The following is a 27,571-nucleotide window of genomic DNA, read 5'->3' as shown; positions in this document are numbered from 1 at the left end:
ACACCCCTCACTGTAACATCTCTGATATACCCACCACCCTCACTGTAACACAGATATACCCCACAACCCTCACTGTAACACTCTGATATACCCCACACCCCTCACTGCAACACTCTGATATACCCCACACCTCTCACTGAAACACTGATATACCCCACACCCCTCACTGTAACAGTCTGATATACCCCACACCCCTCACTGAAACACTGATAACCCCACACCCTTCACTGTAACACTCTGATATACCCCACACCCCTCACTGTAACACTGATATACCCCACACCCCTCACTGTAACTCTCTCTGATATACCCACACCCACTCACTGTAACACTCTGATATACCCCACACCCCTCACTGTAACACTCTATATACCCCACACCACTCACTGTAACACTCTCTGATATACCCCACACCCCTCACTGTAACACTGATATACCCCACACCCCCCACTGTAACACTAATATACCCCACATCCCTCACTGTAACACTCTGATATACCCCACACCCCTCACTGTAACACTGATATACCCCACACCCCTCACTGCAACACTCTCTGATATACCCCACACCCCTCACTGTAACACTCTGATATACCCCACATCCCTCACTGTAACACTCTGATATACCCAACACCCCTCACTGTAACACTCTGATATACCCCACACCCCTCACTGTAACACTCTGATATACCCCACACCCCTCACTGCAACACTCTCTGATAAACCCACACCCCTCACTGTAACACTCTGATATACCCCAAACCCCTCACTGTAACACTCTCTGATATACCCCACACCCTTCACTGTAACACTCTGATATACCCCACACCCCTCACTGTAACACTCTCTGATATACCCACACCCCTCACTGTAACACTGATATACCCCACACCCCTCACTGTAACACTCTCTGATATACCCCACACCCCTCACTGTAACACTCTGATATACCCCACACACCCTCACTGTAACACTCTCTATATACCCCACACCCCTCACTGTAACACTGATATACCCCACACCCCTCACTGTAACACTCTGATATACCCCACACCCCCCACTGTAACACTCTCTGATATACCCCACACCCCTCACTGTAACACTGATATATCCCACACCCCTCACTGTAACTCTGATATACCCCACACCCCTCACTGTAACACTCTGATATACCCCACACCCCCCACTGTAACACTCTCTGATATACCCCACACCCCTCACTGTAACACTGATATACCCCACACCCCTCACTGTAACATTGATATACCCCACACCCCTCACTGTAACACTCTGATATACCCCACACCCCTCACTGTAACACTCTGATATACCCCACACCCCCCACTGTAACACTCTCTGATATACCCCACACCCCTCACTGTAACACTGATATCCCACACCCTCAGTGTAATATACCCCACACCCCTCACTGTAATATACCCTACACCCTCACTGTAACACTGATATACCCCACACCCCTCACTGTAACACTGATATAACCCACACCCCTCACTGTAACACTGATACCCCACCCCTCACTGTGACACTGATATACCACACCCCTCACTGTACCACTCTCTGATATACCCCACACCCCTCACTGTAACACTCTGATATACCCCACACATCTCACTGTAACACTCTCTGATATACCCCACACCCCTCACTGTAACACTGAAATACCCCACACCCCTAACTGTAACACCGATATACCCCACACATCTCACTGTAACACTCTCTGATATACCCACACCCCTCACTGTAACACTGATATACCCCACACCCCTAACTGTAACACCGATATTCCCACACCCCTCACTATAACACTCTGATATACCCCACACCCCCACTGTAACCACGATATACCCCACACCCCTCACTGTAACACTGATATACCCCACACCCCTCACTGTAACACTCTGATATACCCCACACCCCTCACTGAACACTGATATACCCCACACCCCTCACTGTAACACCGATATACCCCACACCCCTCACTGTAACACTGATATACCCCACACCCCTCACTGTAACACTGATATACCCCACACCCCTCACTGTAACAGTCTCTGATATACCCCACACCCCTCACTGTAACACTCTGATATACCCCACACCCCTCACTGTAACACTCTAATATAATCCCACACCCCTCACTGTAACACTGATATACCCCACACCCCTCACTGTAACACTGATATACCCCACACCCCTTCACTGTAACACTGATATACCCCACACCCCTCACTGTAACACTCTGATATACCCCACCTTCACTGTAATACTGATATACCCCACACCCCTCACTGTAACACTCTGATATACCCCACACCCCTCACTGTAACACTCTGACATACCCCACACCCCTCACTGTAACACTCTGATATACCCCACATCCCTCACTGTAACACTCTGATATACCCCACACCCCTCACTGTAACACTGATATACCCCACACCCCTCACTGTAACACTGATATACCCCACACCCCTCACTGTAAAACTCTGATATACCCCACACCCCTCACTGTAACCCTCTGATATACCCACACCCTCACTGTAACACTGATATACCCCACACCCCTCACTGTAACACTGATATACCCAACACCCCTCACTGTAACACTCTGATATACCCCACACCCCTCACTGTAACACTCTGATATACCCCACACCCCTCACTGTACACTGATATACCCCACACCCCTCATTGTAACACTGATATATCCCACACCCCTCACTGTAACACTCTGATATACCCCCACACCTCACTGTAACACTGATATACCCCACACCCATCACTGTAACACTCATATACCCCACACTCCTCACTGTAACACTCTGATATACCCCACACCCCTCACTGTAACACTCTCTGATATACCCCACAGCCCTCACTGTAACACTCTGATATACCCCACACCCCTCACTGTAACACTCTGATATACCCCACACCCCTCACTGCAACACTGATATACCCCACACCCCTCACTGTAACACTCTGATATACCCCACACCCCTCACTGTAACACTCTGATATACCCCACACCCCTCACTGTAACACTCTGATATACCCCACTCCCCTCGCTGTAACACTGATATACCCCACACCCCTCACTGTAACACTCTGATATACCCCACATCCCTCACTGTAACACTCTGATATACCCCACATCCCTCACTGTAACACTGATATATCCCACACCCCTCACTGTAACACTCTGATATACCCCACACCCCTCACTGTAACACTGATATACCCCACACCCCTCACTGTAACACTCTGATATACCCCACACCCCTCACTGTAACACTCTGATATACCCCACACCCCTCACTGTAACACTGACATACCCCACACCCCTCACTGTAACACTGATATACCCCACACCACTCACTGTAACACTGACATACCCCACACCCCTCACTGTAACACTGATATACCCCACACCCCTCACTGTAAAACTCTGATATACCCCACACCCCTCACTGTAACACTCTGATATACCCCACACCCCTCACTGTAACACTCTGATATACCCCACACCCATCACTGTAACACTCATATACCCCACACTCCTCACTGTAACACTCTGATATACCCCACACCCCTCACTGTAACACTCTGATATACCCCACACCCCTCACTGTAACACTCTGATATACCCCACTCCCCTCACTGTAACACTGATATACCCCACACCCCTCACTGTAACACTCTCTGACATACCCCACACCCCTCACTGTAACACAGATATACCCCACAACCCTCACTGTAACACTCTGATATACCCCACACCCCTCACTGCAACACTCTGATATACCCCACACCTCTCACTGTAACACTGATATACCCCACACCCCTCACTGTAACACTCTGATATACCCCACACCCCTCACTGTAACACTGATATACCCCACACCCTTCACTGTAACACTCTGATATACCCCACACCCCTCACTGTAACACTGATATACCCCACACCCCTCACTGTAACTCTCTCTGATATACCCCACACCCCTCACTGTAACACTCTGATATACCCCACACCCCTCACTGTAACACTCTATATACCCCACACCACTCACTGTAACACTCTCTGATATACCCCACACCCCTCACTGTAACACTGATATACCCCACACCCCGCACTGTAACACTAATATACCCCACACCCCTCACTGTAACACTGATATACCCCACACCCCTCACTGCAACACTCTCTGATACACCCACACCCCTCACTGTAACACTCTCTGATATACCCCACACCCCTCACTGTAACACTCTGATATACCCCACATCCCTCACTGTAACACTCTGATATACCCCACACCCCTCACTGTAACACTCTGATATACCCCACACCCCTCACTGTAACACTCTGATATACCCCACACCCCTCACTGCAACACTCTCTGATAAACCCACACCCCTCACTGTAACACTCTGATATACCCCACACCCCTCACTGTAACACTCTCTGATATACCCCACACCCTTCACTGTAACACTCTGATATACCCCACACCCCTCACTGTAACACTCTCTGATATACCCACACCCCTCACTGTAACACTGATATACCCCACACCCCTCACTGTAACACTCTCTGATATACCCCACACCCCTCACTGTAACACTCTGATATACCCCACACCCCCCACTGTAACACTCTCTATATACCCCACACCCCTCACTGTAACACTGATATACCCCACACCCCTCACGTAACACTCTGATATACCCCACACCCCCCACTGTAACACTCTCTGATATACCCCACACCCCTCACTGTAACACTGATATATCCCACACCCCCTCACTGTAACTCTGATATACCCCACACCCCTCACTGTAACACTCTGATATACCCCACACCCCCCACTGTAACACTCTCTGATATACCCCACACCCCTCACTGTAACACTGATATATCCCACACCCCTCACTGTAACACTGATATACCCCACACCCCTCACTGTAACACTGATATACCCCACACCCCTCACTGTGACACTGATATACCCCACACCCCTCACTGTAACACTCTCTGATATACCCCACACCCCTCACTGTAACACTCTGATATACCCCACACATCTCACTGTAACACTCTCTGATATACCCCACACCCCTCACTGTAACACTCTGATATACCCCACACATCTCACTGTAACACTCTCTGATATACCCCACCCCCCTCACTGTAACACTGATATATCCCACACACCTCACTGTAACACTGATATTCCCCACACCCCTCACTGTAACACTGATATACCCCACACCCCTCACTGTAACACTCTGATATACCCCACACCCCTCACTGTAACACTCTGATATACCCCACACCCCCCACTGTAACACTCTCTGATATACCCCACACCCCTCACTGTAACACTCTGATATACCCCACACCCCCCACTGTAAGACTCTCTGATATTGGTTTATGTGAGGTTGTTGCTCAGCTTTTGTATATTTGGTGAATGGAGATCCTGCCAGTTCAGTTTCTCCTGGTGCCTGGTGAGTAACGTGTGGCCGGGGTGCCACATGCCGCTTATTTGGGGTCTGGATGTGACCCCACGAGACATTGTGATGGCCGTTGGCCGCACGCGGGGCCTCTGATTCCCGTCAGTGTCGCTCCTTCACCACCACCTCCTCAAGGGGCAATTAGGCATGGGCAATAAATGCTGGGCCCCCCCAGCGACCCCCCACGCCCCGTAAATGAATTTTGAAAAACCTTGGAGCTGAATGGACGGTTTAAATCGGGACTGTTTGCGCCGCGACATTCTCGACACCCTTTTGGGACTTTGGAGACTCTCTTTCTCCATTGCATCGGCACAGTCTGCCGCGATTGTCTCCAAGTATAAATTCCTTGCGCCTTCTGACCATTAAGGATATGGATATAGCTGGGTCGAGTGAGTGGGCAAACGGAGCGTGGCTGCAGAATCCCGAGGTGCAGAGGGATCTGGGTGTTTTAGTGCATGGGTCGCAAGAAGCTGGCATACAGGTACAGCATGGCGAAGTGGTTATTGGGTTATCCTTTATTACGCAAGGAATTGAACATAAAAGTAAAGATCAGATGCTTCAGGGAATTGGTGAGGTGACGGGTGGGATTCCCCAGGCCTCTACCCACCCCCCCTCCACCCCCACCCCCCCAGCACAATCGTCCGACACGCTCTTGGCTGGTGGCGTGACCCTCTGCGCCCGCTGGCATACGGCCGGAGAATTCGGGCCCACGTCTCGAATACTGCACATGTTTTTGTCCCCTTATTTAAGGAAGGGACGTGAGGCGCTTGGGATTTTACTGGAATGGGCCACTGAATTAATTCTCCGACCCATCCACGGAACTGAACCGTTCCCGTGATACTTTTCTGAGCCCACTCCAGTACCTTCACGGGCAGCACGGTGGCACAGTGGTTAGCACAATTGCTTCACAGCTCCAGGGTCCCAGGTTCGATTCCCGGCTTGGGTCACTGTCTGTGCGGAGTCTGCACGTCCTCCCCGTGTGTGTGCGTGGGTTTCCTCCGGGTGCTCCGGTTTCCTCCCACAGTCCAAAGATGTGCAGGTTAGGGTGGATTGGCCGTGATAAATTGCCCTGAGTGTTCAAAATTGCCCTTAGTGTTGGGTGGGGTTACTGGGTTATGGGGAAAGGGTGGGGGTGTTGACCTCGGGTAGGGTGCTCTTTCCAGGAGCCGGTGCAGACTCGATGGGCTGAATGGCCTCCTTCTGCACTGTAAATTCTATGATATAATTCACGTCCTCCCTGAGGTGCAGCGACCCAGAACCGGAGCCGATTCTCCAGTTGACTCGGATCAGTGTCTCAGACAGGTCTACGATGAACGTCGTGAAATGACTGTTCTTTATATTGTCTCCATTCGCAGATCGTCTCCCAGCTACCTGCGTGTGACCGACGAGAACGGGACCCGCTTGGAGGACATCGTGCTTGATGCTGATGCTTATCTTGCCTACAGCCCGAGGGACACAGTCTCGGTGAGTGGCCCGGGAGCGTTTGATGGGGACAGTGAGAGGGAGCTTTACTCTGTATCTAACCCCGTGCTGTACCTGTCCTGGGAGTGTTTGATGGGGACAGTGTAGAGAGAGCTTTACTCTGTATCTAACCCCGTGCTGTACCTGTCCTGGGAGTGTTTGATGGGGACAGTGTAGAGGGAGCTTTACTCTGTATCTAACCCCGTGCTGTACCTGTCCTGGGAGTGTTTGATGGGGACAGTGTAGAGGGAGCTTTACTCTGTATCTAACCCCGTGCTGTACCTGTCCTGGGAGTGTTTGATGGGGACAGTGTAGAGGGAGCTTTACTCTGTATCTAACCCCATGCTGTACCTGTCCTGGGAGTGTTTGATGGGGACAGTGTAGAGGGAGCTTTACTCTGTATCTAACCCCGTGCTGTACCTGTCCTGGGAGTGTTTGATGTGGACAGTGTAGAGGGAGCTTTACTCTGTATCTAACCCCGTGCTGTACCTGTCCTGGGAGTGTTTGATGGGGACAGTGTAGAGGGAGCTTTACTCTGTATCTAACCCCATGCTGTACCTGTCCTGGGAGTGTTTGATGGGGACAGTGTAGAGGGAGCTTTACTCTGTATCTAACCTTGTGCTGTACCTGTCCTGGGAGTGTTTGATGGGGACAGTGTAGAGGGAGCTTTACTCTGTATCTAACATTGTGCTGTACCTGTCCTGGGAGTGTTTGATGGGGACAGTGTAGAGGGAGCTTTACTCTGTATCTAACCCCGTGCTGGACCTGTCCTGGGAGTGTTTGATGGGGACAGTGTAGAGGGAGATTTACTCTGTATCTAACCCCGTGCTGTACCTGTCCTGGGAGTGTTTGATGGGGACAGTGTAGAGGGAGCTTTACTCTGTATCTAACCCCGTGCTGTACCTGTCCTGGGAGTGTTTGATGGGGACAGTGTAGAGGGAGCTTTACTCTGTATCTAACCCCGTGCTGTACCTGTCCTGGGAGTGTTTGATGGGGACAGTGTAGAGGGAGCTTTACTCTGTATCTAACCCCGTGCTGTACCTGTCCTGGGAGTGTTTGATGGGGACAGTGTAGAGGGAGCTTTACTCTGTATCTAACCTTGTGCTGTACCTGTCCTGGGAGTGTTTGATGGGGACAGTGTAGAGGGAGCTTTACTCTGTATCTAACATTGTGCTGTACCTGTCCTGGGAGCGTTTGATGGGGACAGTGTAGAGGGAGCTTTACTCTGTATCTAACCCCGTGCTGGACCTGTCCTGGGCGTGTTTGATGGGGACAGTGTAGAGGGAGATTTACTCTGTATCTAGCCCCGTGCTGTACCTGTCCTGGGAGTGTTTGATGGGGACAGTGTAGAGGGAGCTTTACTCTGTATCTAACCCCGTGCTGTACCTGTCCTGGGAGTGTTTGATGGGGACAGTGTAGAGGGAGCTTTACTCTGTATCTAACCCCGTGCTGTACCTGTACTGGGAGTGTTTGATGGGGACAGTGTAGAGGGAGCTTTACTCTGTATCTAACCTCGCGCTGTCCCTGTCCTGGGAGTGTTTGATGGGGACAGTGCAGAGGGAGCTTTACTCTGTCTCTAACTTGTGACATTTATTTCACTTCGGCTGACAGTAAAACATGTGAAAAGTAACCATTTGTTGTGATTTTGCTCCCTGCTGATGTAGGGAGGTCTGGTCTACGGTCACTATGGACGAGCTGAGGACTTTGCGAGACTGAGCGAGTTCGGGGTCAGCGTGAAAAATAACTTGGTCATCCTGCGGGTTGGAAAAAGCAGTTTCGGCGAAAAGGTGAGTCGCATTAAATATGTTGAAGTAAATTCGAAAGTTGAAGGCCGATTGAGGCGGGTTTTTGTGGTCCTAGAAGGAGTGAGAAATGACATTTGGAGAGCGGGCGTTCCAGTGCTGGGTCAGCTGTCGACCTCCATTACTGAATGGGATTGAGGGGCTGAATGGCCTTGAGATCGCGTTCCCGGTGCTCTTTATGAAGTGGTTGTCCCTGACTGGATTATTCCACACGGATCCCTTCCCCCCCCCCCCAGCCCGAAACCCCGTCTATTCCCAGGATACAGAGGGGGACAGGAGGGCAGCAGTACAGCTGACTGAATACAATTATGAAACTCCACACGGAGAGCCTCCGGATGCACCACCAGAGGACATGAGGGGCTGGGATAAGGCCGTGGCAAAAAACGTGCGCACGTTCCCAAGTGGCGACTGTTCCCAACGACCATCCGAATTCAGGACACGTTCCTCACGCCTCATAGAGGCCGACAGCACAGGAAAGGCCCTTCAAGTCTGCACTGACCCTCCAAAAGAGCAACCAACCTAACCCTATCACCCCAACTAACCTTTGGACACTAAGGGACAATTTAGCACGGCCAATTGACCTAACCGGCACATCTTTGGACACTAAGGGACAATTTAGCACGGCCAATCCACCTAACCTGCACATCTTTGGACACTAAGGGACAATTTAGCACGGCCAATCCACCTAACCTGCACATCTTTGGACAGTAAGGGGCAATTTAGCACGGCCAATCCACCTAACCTGCACATCTTTGGACACTGAGAGGCAATTTAGCACGGCCAATCCACCTAACCTTCACATCTTTGGACACTAAGGGGCAATTTAGCACGGCCAATCCGCCTAACCTGTACATCTTTGGACACTAAGGGGCAATTTAGCACGGCCAATCCACCTAACCTGCACATCTTTGGACACTAAGGGGCAATTTAGCATGGCCAATCCACCTAACCTGTACATCTTTGGACACTAAGGGACAATTTAGCACGGCCAATCCACCTAACCTGCACATCTTTGGACACTAAGGATAATTTTAGCACGGCCAATCCACCTAACCTGCACATCTTTGGACTGTGGGAGGAAACCGGAGCACCCGGAGGAAACCCACGCACACAGGGGGAGGACGTGCAGACTCCGCACAGACAGTGACCCAAGCCGGGAATCGAACCCGCTGCTGGATTAATGTCCCCAAAAAATATATTTGTAGGGTGTGCGCGTTGGGTTGAATTAAAGGACTAAAAGACAAGCCGAGGTAGAGCTCGCGTAAACACACCCGCTCCCGCCCTCACATCCCTGTTCCGGGAAGTGTTTTATTTTGAAAGAAGTTAGCTGGGAACTCCTTGGCCCTGGTTTCCTGCGCCCAGGCGCTGATGGGGACAGAAACCTATTTCAGCGGCACTGAGCAGTGAGGCGGGCAGCTCCACACAGTGGACGGAGGCCCAAAGGGCCAAATGTTGGTCATCTCACAGGGCAAGGCCACAGGAAATGTGATCACACTGGCCTAGTGTTATGGTGTGTTTGATGGGGGACAGTGTAGAGGGAGCTTTACTCTGTATCTAACCCCGTGCTGTACCTGTCCTGGGAGGGTTTGATGGGGACAGTGTAGAGGGAGCTTTACTCTGTATCTAACCCCGTGCTGTACCTGTCCTGGGAGTGTTTGATGGGGACAGTGTAGAGGGAGCTTTACTCTGTATCTAACCCCGTGCTGTACCTACCCTGGGAGTGTTTGATGGGGACAGTGTAGAGGGAGCTTTACTCTGTATCTAACCCCGTGCTGTACCTGTCCTGGGAGTGTTTGATGGGGACAGTGTAAAGGGAGCTTTACTCTGTATCTAACCCCGTGCTGTACCTGTCCTGGGAGTGTTTGATGGGGCCAGTGTAGAGGGAGCTTTACTCTGTATCTAACCCCGTGCTGTACCTGTCCTGGGAGTGTTTGATGGAGACAGTGTAGAGGGAGCTTTACTCGGAATCTAATCCCGTGCTGTACCTGTCCTGGGAGTGTTTGATGGGGACAGTGTAGAGGGAGCTTTACTGTGTATCTAACCCCGTGCTGTACCTGTCCTGGGAGTGTTTGATGAGGACAGTGTAGAGGGAGCTTTACTCTGTATCTAACCCCGTGCTGTACCTGCCCTGGGAGTGTTTGATGGGGACAGTGTAGAGGGAGCTTTACTCTGTATCTAACCCCGTGCTGTACCTGTCCTGGGAGTGTTTGATGGGGACAGTGTAGAGGGAGCTTTACTCTGTATCTAACCCCGTGCTGTACCTGTCCCCGGAGTGTTTGATGGGGACAGTGTAGAGGGAGCTTTACTCTGTATCTAACCCCGTGCTGTACCTGTCCTGGGAGTGTTTGATGGGGACAATGTAGAGGGAGCTTTACTCTGTATCTAACGCCGTGCTGTACCTGTCCTGGGAGTGTTTGATGGGGACAGTGTAGAGGGAGCTTTACTCTGTATCTAACCCCGTGCTGTACCTGTCCTGGGAGTGTTTGATGGGGACAGTGTAGAGGGAGCTTTACTCTGTATCTAACCCCGTGCTGTACCTGCCCTGGGAGCGTTTGATGTGGACAGTGTAGAGGGAGCTTTACTCTGTATCTAACCCCGTGCTGTACCTGTCCTGGGAGTGTTTGATGGGGACAGTGCAGAGGGAGCTTTACTCTGTATCTAACCCCGTGCTGTACCTGTCCTGGGAGTGTTTGATGGGGACAGTGTAGAGGGAGCTTTACTCTGTATCTAACCCCGTGCTGTACCTGTCCTGGGAGTGTTTGATGGGGACAGTGTGGAGGGAGCTTTACTCTGTATCTAACCCCGTGCTGTACCTGTCCTGGGAGTGTTTGATGGGGACAGTGTAGAGGGAGCTTTACTCTGTATCTAACCCCGTGCTGTACCTGTCCTGGGAGTGTTTGATGGGGACAGTGTGGAGGGAGCTTTACTCTGTATCTAACCCCGTGCTGTACCTGTCCTGGGGGTGTTTGATGGGGACAGTGTAGAGGGAGCTTTACTCTGTATCTAACCCCGTGCTGTACCTGTCCTGGGAGTGTTTGATGTGGACAGTGTAGAGGGAGCTTTACTCTGTATCTAACCCCGTGCTGTACCTGTCCTGGGGGTGTTTGATGGGGACAGTGTAGAGGGAGCTTTACTCTGTATCTAACCCCATGCTGTACCTGTCCTGGGAGAGTTTGATGGGGACAGTGTAGAGGGAGCTTTACTCTGTATCTAACCCCGTGCTGTACCTGTCCTGGGAGTGTTTGATGGGGACAGTGTAGAGGGAGCTTTACTCTGTATCTAACCCCGTGCTGTACCTGTCCTGGGAGTGTTTGATGGAGACAGTGTAGAGGGAGCTTTACTCTGTATCTAACCCCGTGCTGTACCTGTCTGGGAGTGTTTGATGGGGACAGTGTAGAGGGAGCTTTACTCTGTATCTAACCCCGTGCTGTACCTGTCCTGGGAGTGTTTGATGGGTACAGTGTAGAGCGAGCTTTACTCTGTATCTAACCCCGTGCTGTACCTGTCCTGGGGGTGTTTGATGGGGACAGTGTAGAGGGAGCTTTACTCTGTATCTAACCCCGTGCTGTACCTGTCCTGGGAGTGTTTGATGTGGACAGTGTAGAGGGAGCTTTACTCTGTATCTAACCCCGTGCTGTACCTGTCCTGGGGTGTTTGATGGGGACAGTGTAGAGGGAGCTTTACTCTGTATCTAACCCCATGCTGTACCTGTCCTGGGAGAGTTTGATGGGGACAGTGTAGAGGGAGCTTTACTCTGTATCTAACCCCGTGCTGTACCTGTCCTGGGAGTGTTTGATGGGGACAGTGTAGAGGGAGCTTTACTCTGTATCTAACCCCGTGCTGTACCTGTCCTGGGAGTGTTTGATGGAGACAGTGTAGAGGGAGCTTTACTCTGTATCTAACCCCGTGCTGTACCTGTCTGGGAGTGTTTGATGGGGACAGTGTAGAGGGAGCTTTACTCTGTATCTAACCCCGTGCTGTACCTGTCCTGGGAGTGTTTGATGGGTACAGTGTAGAGCGAGCTTTACTCTGTATCTAACCCCGTGCTGTACCTGTCCTGGGAGTGTTTGATGGGGACAGTGTAGAGGGAGCTTTACTCTGTATCTAACCCCGTGCTGTACCTGTCCTGGGAGTGTTTGATGGGGACAGTGTAGAGGGAGCTTTACTCTGTATCTAACCCCGTGCTGTACCTGTCCTGGGGGTGTTTGATGCTGAGGGGGCCTTGCTGGGTTTTTTTAGTGAATCTGTTTGTCTCTCTCCTGCAGGTGGCCCTGGCTGAACAGGAAGGGGCCATAGGTGTCCTGATCTACCCTGACCCTGTCGACCTTCCGCAATATCCCAGGGGCCTGGGGCTACAGAGCAACACAGCTATCTCTGGACATGTAAGTGTGTGAAGGTGAATCCGGGCCTCCCTCTGTTCCACTGGAAACAGGGCCTTTGTCGGACCCAGTCTGGAAAAACTGGGATTGAGCGGTTTAGGAATCTATATCGCTCAGATTTACAGAACAGTGCTCGAGCTGGGGGGGGGTGTAACTATGAGGGTGGGGGAAATAGATTCAGCCGGTTTTTCACTTCATTGTTGAAGGTTAACGGTGGTGTTATCAATGATTAACAGGATTTTTTATAGGCCGCACGCCGATGGTAGGCCCTCAACATTTGAGCTAGGACCGTTCAGCGGCCATGTCAGGAAGCGCTTCCTCACGGACCAAAACTGGGAATCGGGGGAAACTCTCCGCTGGCTGGAGGTACATACCCGGCACAAAGGAAGATGGTTGTGGTGGTTGGAGTTCAATCATCTCAGCTCCAGGACATCACTGCAGGAGTTCCTCAGGGGAGTGTCCGAGGCCCCAACCATCTTCAGCTGCTTCATCAATGGCCTCCCTTCCATCATAAGGTCAGAGGTCAGGATGTTTGCGGATGACAGCACAATGTTCAGCACCGTTCGCGCCTCCTCAGATACTGAAGCCGTCCCTGTCCAAATGCAGCGAGACCTGGACAATATCCAGGGTCGGGGCTGGCAAGTGGCAAGTTACATTCACGCCACACAAGTGCCAGGCAATGACCATCTCCATCAAGAGAGGATCTAACCATCGCCCCTTGACATTCAATGGCGTTACCATCGCTGAATCCCCCACATCAACATCCTGGGGGTTACCATTGATCAGAAACTGAACTGGACCCAGCCACATTAATACTGTGGCTACCAGGGCAGGTCAGAGGCTGGGAATCCTGCGGAGAGTAACTCACCTCCTGACCCCCCCCAAAGCCTGTCCACCATCTACAAGGCACAAGTCAGGAGTGCGATGGAATACTCTCCACTTGCCTGGATGAGCGCAGCTCCAACAACACTCAAGAAGCTCAACACCATCCAGGACAAAGCAGCCCCGCTTGATTGGCTCCCCCTTCCACAAACATTCACTCCCTCCCCACCGACGCACAGTGGCAGCCGTGTGTACCGTCTACAAGATGCACTGCAGCAACTCACCAAGGCTCCTTAGGCAGCACCTTCCAAACCCACGGCCTCTACCATCTAGAAGGACAAGGGCAGCAGATACCTGGGAACCCCATCACCTGGAGCGTCCCCTCCCAGTCACTCCCCACCCCGACTGGGAAATATATCGGCCGTCCCTTCACTGTCGCTGGGGTCAAAATCCTGGCACTCCCTCCCTAACAGCACAGTGGGTGTACCTACTCCTCTGGGACTGCAGCGGCTCAAGAAGGCGGCTCACCCACCACCTTCTCGAGGGGCAATTAGGGATGGGCAGCATGTCCTAGGCCAGAACCAGCGACAGCCACATCCTGAGATTTAATTAAATAAAACACAAGGGGGAAATCAAACTCTCTCTCCTCAAAAAGCTGTTGAGACTGCTGGGGGGGCTGCAGGGGGGGAGCTGCTGGGGGGGGGGGGGGGGGCTGCTGCAGAGGTGCTGGGCTTCTGGGGGGGGTTGCTGTGGGGGGCTACTGGAGGGCAACTGGGGGCTGCTGGGGAGGCTGCTGGGGAGGCTGTTGGGGGAGCTGCTGGGGAGGCTGCTGGGGGGCTGCTGGGGAGGCTGCTGGGGGGCTGCTGGGAGGACTGCTTGGGGGGTTGCTGGGGGGCTGCTGGGAGGGCTGCTGGAGAGGGCTGCTGGGAAGGCTGCTGGGGGGTCTGCTGGGGAGCTGCTGCGGAGGCTGCTGGGGGGCTGCTGGGGGGGCTGCTGGGAGGAGCTGCTGGGGGCTGCTGGGGAGGCTGCTGGGGGGGTTGCTGGGGAGGCTGCTGGGGGACTGCTGGGGGGCTGCTGGGGGCTGCTGGGGAGGCTGCTGGGGGGGCTGCTGGGGGGGCTGCTGGGGAGGCTGCTGGGGGGTTGCTGGGGAGGCTGCTGGGGGGCTGCTGGGGGGGTTGCTGGGGAGGCTGCTGGGGAGGGCTGCTGGGGGGGACTGCTGGGGAGGCTGCAGGGGGGCTGCTGGGAGCTGCTGGGGGGGTTGCTGGGGAGGCTGCTGTGGGGGCTGCTGGGGAGGCGTTGCGGGGGCTGCTGGGGAGGGCTGCTGGGGGGGTTGCTGGGGAGGCTGCTGGGGAGGCTGCTGGGGGGCTGTTGGGGGGACTGCTGGGGGGGTTGCTGGGGAGGCTGCTGGGGGGCTGCTTGGAGGGCTGCTGGGCGGGCTGCTGGGAGGGCTGCTGGGGTGTCAGATGGTGGCGATGGTGGGGGCTGCTGGAGAGGTGCTGAGGCTGCTGGGGAGGTGCTGGTGTGGCAGTCAAGGAGCTGTTGGGGGGCTTCTAGGGGAGCTGCTGCGGGGGCTGCTAGGGAGGTGTTGCAGGGGCTGCTGGGGGGCAGGTGGTGGTGATGCTGGGGGTTGCTGGAGAGGTGCTGGGGGGGCTGCTGGGGAGGATGCTTGGGGTTTTCTGGGTAGGGCTGGGGGGTGCTGGGTGGGGGTGCTGTGGAGTTTCTGGGATGCTTGATATGGGGATGCTGTGGGGGAGCTGCTGGGTGTGGTGCGGGGGTGGGGCGGTCAGCTGGAAATGCGATCGATAAACCTTCGCTGGCTGAGGAGATCAAAGAGCAGACGACTAAACGCAGATACGTTACGGACTTACACCTCAGAATGAGGCCATTTGGCCCATCACGCCTTTCCCAGCTCCGTGACGTCCCCACTCCTCCCTCTCCCCAAATCTTTCCCCGACACCGTCCAAAGACCCCCTTTTGAAAGCTCCCGTTGAACCTGCTCCCACCCAGCCCGACCCCTCCCAGACCTCCCAGAGGCCGGAAAACTTGAACAGGTTTGTATTTACGGGGATGTGAATTTCTATCGCGCCTTCCGCCATCGTGAGGCATCGGAGCCGATGGAGGGCTTCCTGATAGGGAGCCGCCGCTGGAATTGTAAATACAGTTCCCGCCAATCGGAGCCCTTTTCCCATGAGTTATAAATTGTTGTGAGAGTTCAAAACTTGGTATTCTTGTATTTGTCCTGACCGGACGCCAACCTTGCCAAGGGGGCCTCGTTCGGATAAAGGATTGCCGGCGGAATCGCTCGTACCCTGTCTGATGCCCGTCTCTTCCCCAACAGGTACACCGGGGAACCGGAGATCCCTTCACCCCAGGCTTCCCCTCATTCAACCACACGCAATTCCCGCCCATGAACTCATCTGCACTGCCCCAGATTGTGGCACAGCCCATCAGTGTCAGCGCAGCCAACAACCTGCTGAGGTAAGAAGGCGCCGAGGTACAAACAGTCTTCAAAGGCGGCTAGAGGGGGTCCCCGGGGAGTGTGTCAGTATTTACAGGGGGTACCCGGGGAGTGTGTCAGTATTTACAGGGAGTCCCCGGGGAGTGTGTCAGTATTTACAGGGAGTCCCCGGGGAGTGTGTCAGTATTTACAGGGGGTCCCCGGGGAGTGTGTGAGTATTTACAGGGGGGTCCCTGGGGGAGTGTGTCAGTATTTACAGGGATTCCCGGGGAGTGTGTCAGTATTTACAGGGGATTCCCGGGGAGTGTGTCAGTATTTACAGGGGGTCCCCAGGGAGTGTGTCAGTATTTACAGGGGGTTCCCGGGGAGTGTGTCAGTATTTACAGGGGGGTCCCCGGGGAGTGTGTCAGTATTTACAGGGGGTCCCCGGGGAGTGTGTCAGTATTTACAGGGGGTCCCCGGGGAGTGTGTCAGTATTTACAGGGGGTCCCCGGGGAGTGTGTCAGTATTTACAGGGGGTCCCCGGGGAGTGTGTCAGTATTTACAGGGGGTCCCCGGGGAGTGTGTCAGTATTTACAGGGGGTCCCCGGGGAGTGTGTCAGTATTTACAGGGGGTCCCCGGGGAGTGTGTCAGTATTTACAGGGGGTCCCCGGGGAGTGTGTCAGTATTTACAGGGGGTCCCCGGGGAGTGTGTCAGTATTTACAGGGGGTCCCCGGGGAGTGTGTCAGTATTTACAGGTGATCCCCGGGGAGTGTGTCAGTATTTACAGGGGGTCCCCGGGGGAGTGTGTCAGTATTTACAGGGGGTCCCCGGGGAGTGTGTCAGTATTTACAGGGGGGTCCCCGGGGAGTGTGTCAGTATTTACAGGGGGTCCCCGGGGAGTGTGTCAGTATTTACAGGGGGGGTCCATGTTGAAGGGTCCATTGTCCTTCCTGGCGATCTAGTGAGTTGGATTCAAATGTCTACCAACGCGACCCAGGTTCAATTCCACATGGTGGAGGAAAGACTTGTTGTAAACTATTATAACGGCACTAAATTACTGAGTCCTGGGATTTGTTAATATGTACAAAGTTCTGAGAATTATAAATATTTGCAGGGGAGGGAACAGTATAAAACGCCCCCCCCCCCCCGTGGCCTCATTTCCAGCAGCTGTGTGACGGCCCCCACAGAGGAAGTGCTGAGGTCCCCGGAAGAATCCCGGGAGGAGAACCCCCGGAGCCTTGGCGCCGATCCGAGAGTTCCCCAGTTCTCATTTCCTGTTTCCTCTGAGCTTTACAGGAGGTTAGGTGGGCACGATGCCCCTCCGGAGTGGCGAGGCAGGCACCCCTCCAACATCTACAAGCTGGGCCCCACATTCAAGCGGGCCGGCGATCGGCTGCAGCTGGCCGTCACCACCCGCATGGTCTCCACGGTGATCAGCAACGTCTTCGGGTCCATCGAAGGCTTCGCAGAACCCGGTAAGTGTGGGGGAGGGGAGGGGGGGGGGGGGGGGTATGTACGTGTGTGTGTGTGTGTGTGTGGCCGCGGCAGTGTAGAGGGAGCTTTACTCTGTATCTAACCCCGTGCTGTACCTGTCCTGGGAGTGTTTGATGGGGACAGTGTAGAGGGAGCTTTACTCTGTATCTAACCCCGTGCTGTACCTGTCCTGGGAGTGTTTGATGGGGACAGTGTAGAGGGAGCTTTACTCTGTATCTAACCCCGTGCTGTACCTGTCCTGGGAGTGTTTGATGGGGACAGTGTAGAGGGAGCTTTACTCTGTATCTAACCCCGTGCTGTACCTGTCCTGGGAGTGTTTGATGGGGACAGTGTAGAGGGAGCTTTACTCTGTATCTAACCCCGTGCTGTACCTGTCCTGGGAGTGTTTGATGGGGACAGTGTAGAGGGAGCTTTACTCTGTATCTAACCCCGTGCTGTACCTGTCCTGGGAGTGTTTGATGGGGGACAGTGTAGAGGGAGCTTTACTCTGTATCTAACCCCGTGCTGTACCTGTCCTGGGAGTGTTTGATGGGGACAGTGTAGAGGGAGCTCTACTCTGTATCTAATCCCGTACTGTACCTGTCCTGGGAGTGTTTGGTGGGGACAGTGTAGAGCGAGCTTTACTCTGTATCTAACCCCGTGCTGTACCTGTCCTGGGAGTGTTTGATGGGGACAGTGTAGAGGGAGCTTTACTGTGTATCTAACACCGTGCTGTACCTGTCCTGGGAGTGTTTGATGGGGACAGTGTAGAGAGAGCTTTACTCTGTATCTAACCCCGTGCTGTACCTGTCCTGGGAGTGTTTGGTGGGGACAGTGTAGAGGGAGCTTTACTCTGTATCTAACCCCGTGCTGTACCTGTCCTGGGAGTGTTTGATGGGGACAGTGTAGAGGGAGCTTTACTGTGTATCTAACACCGTGCTGTACCTGTCCTGGGAGTGTTTGATGGGGACAGTGCAGAGAGAGCTTTACTCTGTATCTAACCCCGTGCTGTACCTGTCCTGGGAGTGTTTGATGGGGACAGTGTAGAGGGAGCTTTACTCTGTATCTAACCCCGTGCTGTACCTGTCCTGGGAGTGTTTGATGGGGGACAGTGTAGAGGGAGCTTTACTCTGCATCTAACCCCGTGCTGTACCTGTCCTGGGAGTGTTTGATGGGACAGTGTAGAGGGAGCTTTACTCTGTATCTAACCCCGTGCTGTACCTGTCCTGGGAGTGTTTGATGGGGACAGTGTAGAGGGAGCTTTACTCTGTATCTAACCCCGTGCTGTACCTGTCCTGGGAGTGTTTGATGGGGACAGTGTAGAGGGAGCTTTACTCTGTATCTAACCCCGTGCTGTACCTGTCCTGGGAGTGTTTGATGGGGACAGTGTAGAGGGAGCTTTACTCTGTATCTAACCCCGTGCTGTACCTGTCCTGGGAGTGTTTGATGGGGACAGTGTAGAGGGAGCTTTACTCTGTATCTAACCTGAAGTGTTGGGCACTGTGGACTTGTGAAGCTAACATGTGCCACCAACACTGAAGAAGGTTCAACTCTATATTGTTAACTACTACTGAAAGAATAGACATACGATAACTCTAGGTTTACACGATGCTAGTTTAACTAGTGACCTGTGCCTGTCCGAACCAGTTGAATCACTCAGCACGTGGTGAGAGTCTATGCTGTACTTGATGAATTCTTGTGCTTCTGAGAGGCAGCACCCAGAATGAGTGGGAACCGTGGCGCCCTCTGCCTTTATAGTGAGTGTGTTCTAACTGGTGATTGGCTGCGGTGTTGGTGCATGTTGATTGGTCCGTGTGTGTGTCCCTCAGCGTGTGTCTGCACCATGATATACTGGTGTATATTGTGACATATTATCGGTGAGTGCCAGGTGGATGAAGCAGAGCTGAGGAAGGAGCCGCGAGGCGATTTTCTCCGGCCGCGCGGAGCAGAACCTCGGTCGGCCGGCTCTCTGACGTTTGCCATTTTTCCCGCTTGCGTTCCAGATCGATACATCATCTTCGGTGCCCAGAGGGATTCCTGGAGCGAGGGAGCAGCCAAGTCGGGTGTGGGGACAGCCATTCTGCTGGAGCTCGCCCGTGCCTTCTCTAAAATGGTGGAAAATGGTAAGGGGCGTGGGATAGATTCGGCCCCCAACCCACCACAGGCAGTCAGACCGTTCAGCCCGCCCGTCTGCCCCGTGCTAGCAATCATGCTCCAGGCCGCTGGCCTCCCCATCTTTCTGAACCGCTTCACGCTCCTCCATCAGGGGCTGGTTTAGCACAGTGGGCTAAATCGTTGGCTTTGAAAGCAGACCGAGGCAGCGCGGGTTTGATTCCCGTACCAGCCTCCCCGAACAGGCGCCGGAATGTGGCGACTAGGGGCTATTCACATTGTTGGAACCAACAATTCTACGGACACGTGCTTGTAGGGTTAGAATAGCGATTTTAATACACTCACAACAGAGCCAGCCGGTTAGCCATTGAACTTTCGGTGAACTGGCCGGCTGACCATGTGGCGCTGATCTTTATACAGCAGCTCCAGGGGGGGAGGAGTCCTGGGCGGAACCAAGGGAGAAGCCCAGTACAATTCTCGAGCATTCCCAGAGCTACTCCCCCTGGTGGTCAGTTAGTGCAACTGCACTTACAATATAGGCACGTGTATATACAGATTATAATCCGGTGTGAATTATATTCACCACACACAGTAACTGCATTTGAAGCCTACTCGTGACAATAAACGATTTTCATTCCACTTCATTTCAAGCCTCGGGGCCGCCGACCCGAATATATCCCCTTGCGCGGTTTCGGGCCTACCTGGTCAGGCTTCTCCCAGGCGTTTTGGGGGATGCTTTGCTCCCTTTCAGGGGCTACAGCAATGCAGGCTGTAATTGTTGTTGGAGTGTCTCGTTTCGGCCACCCCCGTTATCCCGTGCACAGGTGCAGACGCCCGTGAGAGGGCCGTCTCTGTCAGGGGCACCCACCCACTAGAATTAAGTTAGTCGGGTTTCTTCAAGTGTTCATTGGCGATGGGATTCTGAGGGCCCCAGGGCCCAGGCCCCAGGCCCCAGGCCCCCCCCCCCCCTCCGCCCCTGGCCAATGCACCCCCCCCCCCCCCCCCTGCCCGCGGTGGTGAGCCGGCTCTGATTGGCTGAGGGAGGGCAGGGGAGGGGGCCAGAACGCGCTCGACCTTGGCAGCACCTTGGCTCCATCCCATAATAACCCCTGGCTTTCTCCCGTCAGGGTTCAAGCCGCGACGCAGCCTGCTCTTCGCCAGCTGGGATGCGGGTGAATTCGGGAGCGTCGGGGCCACGGAGTGGCTGGAGGTAGGTAGGATGGGCGGGGCCAGGGAAGGAGTGGGTGGGAGGGGCTAGGACGGGCGGGGCCAGGGTGGGAGGGGCTAGGATGGGCGGGGCCAGGGAAGGAGGGGGTGGGAGGGAGGCTCTAGGATGGGCGGGGCCAGGGCAGGAGGGATGGGAGGGGCTAGGATGGGCCGCGTCAGGGCAGGAGGGGTGGGCTAGGATGGGCGGGGCTAGGGCAGGAGGTGAGGGGCTAGGGTGGGTGGGGCCAGGGCAGGAGGGGTGGGAGGGAGGGGCTAGGATGGGCGGGGCCAGGGCAGGAGGGGTGGAGCCACGGCTGGAGGGGTGGAGCCAAATGAGGAGAGGAAGAGTGAGGTGAAGAGGTGAGATGCCCGGCCAGAGGTGGGAGGGAGGGATCAGATCATGAGAGGTGAAGGGCCAGAGGGAGTGGGCTTGGGGCCAGGAGAGGAGGGGAGGTGCCAGGTCAGGAGAGTTGGGGGCGGAGTCAGTGGAGGTGAAGCCAGGGGAGGGGAGGTGCCAGGTGTGAGGGACTGTGTCAGGAGAGTTGGAGGCGGAGTCAGTGGAGGTGGGGCCAGGAGAGGAAGGGTTGGTGCCGGATGGGAGGGGCTGGGTCAGGAGAGTTGAAGGCGGAGTCAGTGGAGGTGGGGCCAGGAGAGGAAGGGTTGGTGCCGGATGGGAGGGGCTGGGTCAGGAGAGTTGGAGGCGGAGTCAGTAGAGGTGGGGGTGGGGCCAGGAGAGGAAGGGTTGGTGCCAGATGGGAGGGGCTGGGTCAGGAGAGTTGGAGGCGGAGTCAGTGGAGGTGGGGGTGGGGCCAGGAGAGGAAGGGTTGGTGCCAGATGGGAGGGGCTGGGTCAGGAGAGTTGGGGGCGGAGTCAGTGGAGGTGGGGCCAGGGGAGGAAGGGTTGGTGCCAGATGGGAGGGGCTGGGTCAGGAGAGTTGGGGGCGGAGTCAGTGGAGGTGGGGCCAGGGGAGGAAGGGTTGGTGCCAGATGGGTGGGGCTGGGTCAGGAGAGTTGGGGGCGGAGTCAGTGGAGGTGGGGCCAGGGTTGGTGTCTGGGCAGAGGAGTGGGGCATCTTAAAGAATGTTGATTGTATGAACAGGTCAAGCCAGTGGAGTTTGGATGAAACCTCTGACTCTTTGCGCCTGTCCACAGGGCTACCTGACCATGATGCACCTGAAGGCCGTGGCCTACTTCAGCCTGGATAAAGCAGTTCTGGGTAAGTGCCGTTCTCAAACTCCACTGGGACAGAGGGTGCCCGAGGGACCCTAGACCGGGGACCCCTCTCCAAGGGCTGCCTCCTCCCCCCACTCCGCCCCTCGGACACAACAGTGCTGAGCTGCTGTGACCTGTCAAGGTATCGAGTCCAGGACGACACGGATTGTTCATCTTCCTGACTGGGCCTGTGTCCATTGGAGCTTGCGAGGCAATCTTACTGAGCCATGAACAATCCTGAGGGGGGATTTGACAGGGTGAATGCTGAGAGGATATTTCCCCGCGTGGGAGAGACTAGAACCCGGGCCGCAGGTAAAGGGGGCCTCCCATTTGAGACGGAGCGGAGGAGAATTTTTTTTCTCTCGGAGGGAGGTGAATCTCTCGAACTGTTTTCCCCTGAGAGTGGCCGAGGCTGGGCCGCAGAGGATTCTGAATGCAGGGCCAAATAGATTCTTGGCCATGGAGGGAGTCAAAGGGATAGGAGAGGGTTGGAACATGGGAGCTGAAGGGGCTCGCGTGCAGTTAATGTTTGTACGTCGTTCTTCGCCAGAATGGATCTGTGCCCAGGCAATAGCGAGAGACACAGTGGGCCAAGATCAAATTGCGGCCTAGTTTGGACGTAGCTGTCCGCCCTTTTACAGGCCCTTCGGCCCTCGATGTTGCGCCAACCTGTAAAACCAATCTAGAGCCCATCAACACTATTCCATTATCATACACATCGGCTCTGTATCTGTCTGAGTCCTGGATTGGACATAATTCCCATGGTCCTTTGCAGGTGGCCATCTTGGATGGCTACATTCCGTCCTCTTGATCCTAAACGCGAAGCGTGGTGGATCACACGATTGATCACCCTTGGTAGACCGGAGCCATTTGGCCCATCCCATCGAGTCGGCACCAGCCCTCTGAAAAGAGCAACCCTACCTAGGTCCACTTCCCCCGCCCTATCCCCGTAACCCCACCCTGAGCCGCCCACCTTTATGGACTGCGGGAGGAAACCGGAGCACCCGGAGGAAACCCACGGTAGGGGGGGCTGGGGAGGGGAGAGAACGTGCAGACTCCACCCGGGCGCTCACTCGAGGCCGGGATTGAACCCGGGTCCCTGACGCCGTGAGGCAGCAGTGCTAACCCACCGTGCTACCCCATCAACCAAATCCCAATAGCTTTTCTCTCTCACAGAGTTAGCAGCCTATCCCCTTTACACTAAACTACTTCTCGGTTCTTGAATCAGAAAGGGGCCCAATGTTTACGTTGATGTTGTGCTCATTTCTCAGGCGACGACCGTTTGCATACCGAATCTAGTCCACTTCTTCACAACCTGATCGAGACGGTGATTAAACAGGTAGGTGACCCTGGACAGGAGGGAGGCCCTTCAGCCCCTCGATCCTGTTCCGCCGTTCAGTCAGACCATCGCCGGCCTAACTCCGTCTGGTTCTGTAACCCTTAATTGTCGTATATTTTCAGTAATGCCATTATTGTCATGTGAGTGTACCTTTAAGAAATGGGTGTCTATAAATGGGTGTGTATATAAATATCTGCAGTGAGAGTACCGTCAAGAAATGGGTGTTTATTACTGCAGAGATGTCAGAGAGTGGGTGGAGCTGGGCTGTCTGTCAGCTTTTTACTTTTGTTTTAGGCTGTTTGCTGCAGGGTGTGCTTTAATTTCGTTTTCAGAGCTGGAGAGCTGCAGTCACAGCCAGAAGGGGTATGAATCTCTCTCTGTAATCTAAAGACTGTAAATCGATCCTGGTGATTTAAAACCAATAACAGTAGTAACTTTAACCTGATGTGCTTCTGGTAAAAGGTGTTTTAAGTCTTATGGATGTTAAAAGGAAAGCTTAAAGGATTACTTAGTGTTGTATTCTTTGGGGGTTGTATTTGAATTAATGGTTGCTAAGATGTTCACTGTATGTTTTAAAAAGGTTAACTTGAGTTCATAGAATAAACATTGTTTTGCTTTAAAAAATACTTTTCCATTTCTGCGTGTGCTCCCCATACCACAATCTAGTAAAAGTTGTGGGTCAGGGAAACTCCATGATACACTTTGGGGTTCTCTAAACCTTGGCCCATAACACTGGTATGGAGGGTATGAGCTGTGAGGAGAGATTGAATAAACTGGGATTGTTCTCCCGAGAGAGACGGAGGCTGAAGGGGCGACCTGATAGAAATTATGAGGGGTATTGATAGGGTGAACAGTTGGAGGCTTTTTCCCCAGAGCAGAAATGACAATTACAAGGAGGCACAGGCTCAAGGTGAGGGGGGGAAAGGTTCAGCGGAGATGTGCGGGGGAAGTGTTTTTACACAGAGGGTGGTGGGGGCCTGGAATGCCCGGCCAAGTGAGGTGGTTGAGGCAGGTACATTAGCGACCTTTAAGACCTGCACATCTTTGGGCTGTGGGGAGGTGAGACCCACGCAGACACGGGGGAGAATGTGCAAACTCCACACGGACTGTGACCCGGGGCCAGGATCGAACCTGGGACCTCGGCGCCGCGAGGCAGCAGTGCTAACCCACTGCGCCGCCCCCGTCTGTTCCAGACTTGAACTGTAGGCATTGCGGCACCCACCTTATCCCAGCCCCCCACCCCCCCCACCCCCCCTCACTGGTATCGAGGCTCTCCCCTCTCCCACCCACGAAGCAAGGGGAATCCCTCTAATCGGGCTCCCCCCCCCAACCCCCGAGGGCCCACTGCGGAAGTGCCTGTGGTGATATGCATCACTGTAAATACACAAGGGGTTAACGTAAATACACTACAACTTAGTAAACACTAGAGGGAGCACTAGAGACATCATGACATGCAGACATACAGCTAATGAACACGTAGAATAGGACACGGCCAATGGGCAGTCAAGACACCCAGAGGTGACACTACCACAAGGGGGCATTACACAACCCATATATAAGGATGGGGCACACATGCTCTGTCTCTTTCCACAGGCGACACTTATAGAGAAGGACAGGGGTAGATCAGAAGCATCACACCCACCACGTGGCTTAGAGCAGACTGGTTAGTTAGACTGAGTTACTACAGCAAGATTAGCCGGAGAGTCGAACTCATAGAGAACTGGGCTGATGGTTCAATAAATCACACTGAACTTCCTTCAAAGTCTGGAGTATCTATCGGTCAAAGCTGCACCGGAGTTGCAGCCTGTGTTATCCCAGAGTACATAACACAACAGAGCCGACCTGGCTATCAGTGCCCGGGCACGTCCCTCACCACCCGAGGTCCACGCCTACCTCCGCGTCCCTCCGGCATTGGTCGCCATGACAGTAGACCGTCTCCGCTTTCCTCACACGCGCCGGGTGACCGGTACAGGCTCGGAGGGCCTGTTCCTGTGCCGTACTGTTTAAACCCCACCCCCCCGACCCCGGTCGAACCTGGGGGTGGGGCCCCCAGCATCGTATAGCCCGCCCGCCACTATCGGACCTGCACGAGCAGCGACCATCCCCCCCCCCCCCCCCCCCCTCCCTCCCTCCCACCAATGGTTAAATGTCTCCTTCGTTGCCACAGGTCGAGAGCCCCAAGTGGAACGGTCAGACCATCTACAGCCAGATTGTGGCCCGGAACCCTGACTACGTCAACAATATGTATGTACCATCGGGGAGAGGAGGGAGGGGAGGGGGCCTGCGGTGGGCCGGAGACGAGACGGGATGGCGGTGGGGGAGGGGGGGGTGGGTGTGATTACTGACTATAATTAATTTGACGTGCGCGCATCCCGGCGAATACAAATAGTGATGAACCCGAGGGGGGATTAAGTGAGGGACTAACAGCCGGTGCCCTGTGGGGAGTCGGTACAGGCTCGATGGGCCGAGTGGTAGGCCCTGCAAACGAGTCTGAGGCCGCGCTCTCTCACCCGATGGGGGTGGGGGGGGGGGGTTAAAAAGGGGGGGACTGTATCAAACATTTGAAAGTATATAATAAACCTGCCTGGATACGGTGGGCTGGGGGGGAGTGGGATTAATTAGATGGCTCTGTCAAAGGGCCAGCACAGACCAAGAGGGGCAGAATGGCCTCCCTCTGCGCTGTTTTATTCTGGGAACGCCTTCGGCGTCCTGACGGGCGAATGTCGTGTTCATTACCTTCTTACGGTTTCACGGTAGGTACGTTACGAGCGGTGGGTTTTTGGTACGCTGGCAAATGGGGATGTCTGGGGCACTGGGCTGGGTGCCAAGTCTCTGACCCCTCTCCAGCAAAGATAGCCCGCCTTGTCTTTGGTTTTGACTTGACCTTGTGTGGGGGAACAGTCAACCGCACACCATACCGGGACCAGTAATGACATAACGCAGGGGTCGGAGAGAAAGGCCAGCTGGTTTTAACAGTAGCTATTGTCGGTCGGACGGTCTGTCACTGGTTTAACTTTCTCCCCGCAGTTTAAAGCCACTGACCATGGACAGTAGTGCCTACCCCTTCACTGCCTTTGCTGGCGTCCCAGCTATGGAGCTCAGCTTCCGTGAGGTAAGTCAGCAGCAGAGGAGTAGAATTAGGCCATTCGGCCCATCGAGGCTGCTCCGCCATTCAATCATGGCTGATATTTTCTCATCCCCATTCTCCTGCCTTCTCCCCATAACCCCTGATCCCCTTATTGATCAAGAACCTATCCATCTCTGTCTTAAAGACACTCAGTGATTTGGCCTCCACAGCCTTCTGCGGCAAAGAGTTCCACAGATTCACCACCCTCTGGCTGAAGAAATTCCTCCTCATGTCTGTTTTAAAGGATCGTCCCTTTAGTCTGAGGCTGTGCCCTCTGGTTCTAGTTTCTCCTACAGATGGAAACATCCTCTCCACGTCCACTCTATCCAGGCCTCGCAGTATCCTGTAAGTTTCAATAAGATCCCCCCTCATCCTTCCAAACTCCAACGAGTACAGACCCAGAGTCCTCAACCGTTCCTCATACGACAAGATCTTCATTCCTTGTGAACCTCCTCTGGACCCTTTCCCAAGGCCAGCACATCCTTCCTTAAATACGGGGCCCAAAATGGGAGCTGGAGTTTGTCCCCGATCCGGGCAATACCTGTCTTTGTACTGCACCATCAACATGTCAAAACAGATGCTTCAAAAGGGCAATCATCATCGGATAGAAGTTGACAGCGAACCGCTCCTTGTTAAGGAGCATCTTCTGCGAGGGAGAGAGG

The 27,571-nt window shown here is 54.2% G+C and overlaps 1 protein-coding gene across 3 annotated transcripts in view; it reads left to right on the top strand.

Annotated features, from left to right (window-relative positions):
- tfr2 (transferrin receptor 2) overlaps positions 1–27,571 on the top strand; it is a 63,333-nt gene that overhangs the window by 28,836 nt on the left and 6,926 nt on the right. For all 3 annotated transcript variants that reach the window (XM_038786977.1, XM_038786976.1, XM_038786978.1), the window contains 11 exons: positions 6,891–6,999; positions 8,661–8,783; positions 13,064–13,180; positions 16,338–16,477; positions 17,738–17,916; positions 19,918–20,037; positions 21,154–21,236; positions 22,384–22,447; positions 23,715–23,782; positions 25,950–26,026; positions 26,810–26,894. In XM_038786977.1, the coding sequence (XP_038642905.1) occupies positions 6,891–6,999; positions 8,661–8,783; positions 13,064–13,180; positions 16,338–16,477; positions 17,738–17,916; positions 19,918–20,037; positions 21,154–21,236; positions 22,384–22,447; positions 23,715–23,782; positions 25,950–26,026; positions 26,810–26,894 (1,165 nt within the window). The remainder of the gene's footprint in view (positions 1–6,890; positions 7,000–8,660; positions 8,784–13,063; positions 13,181–16,337; positions 16,478–17,737; positions 17,917–19,917; positions 20,038–21,153; positions 21,237–22,383; positions 22,448–23,714; positions 23,783–25,949; positions 26,027–26,809; positions 26,895–27,571) is intronic.

This window comes from Scyliorhinus canicula, chromosome 29 (assembly GCF_902713615.1).
Source record: "Scyliorhinus canicula chromosome 29, sScyCan1.1, whole genome shotgun sequence".
Classification (NCBI taxonomy): Eukaryota; Metazoa; Chordata; class Chondrichthyes; order Carcharhiniformes; family Scyliorhinidae; genus Scyliorhinus; species Scyliorhinus canicula.
The sequence above is the reverse complement of the archived record's forward strand: the minus strand, read 5'-3'. Positions and strand labels throughout refer to the sequence as shown.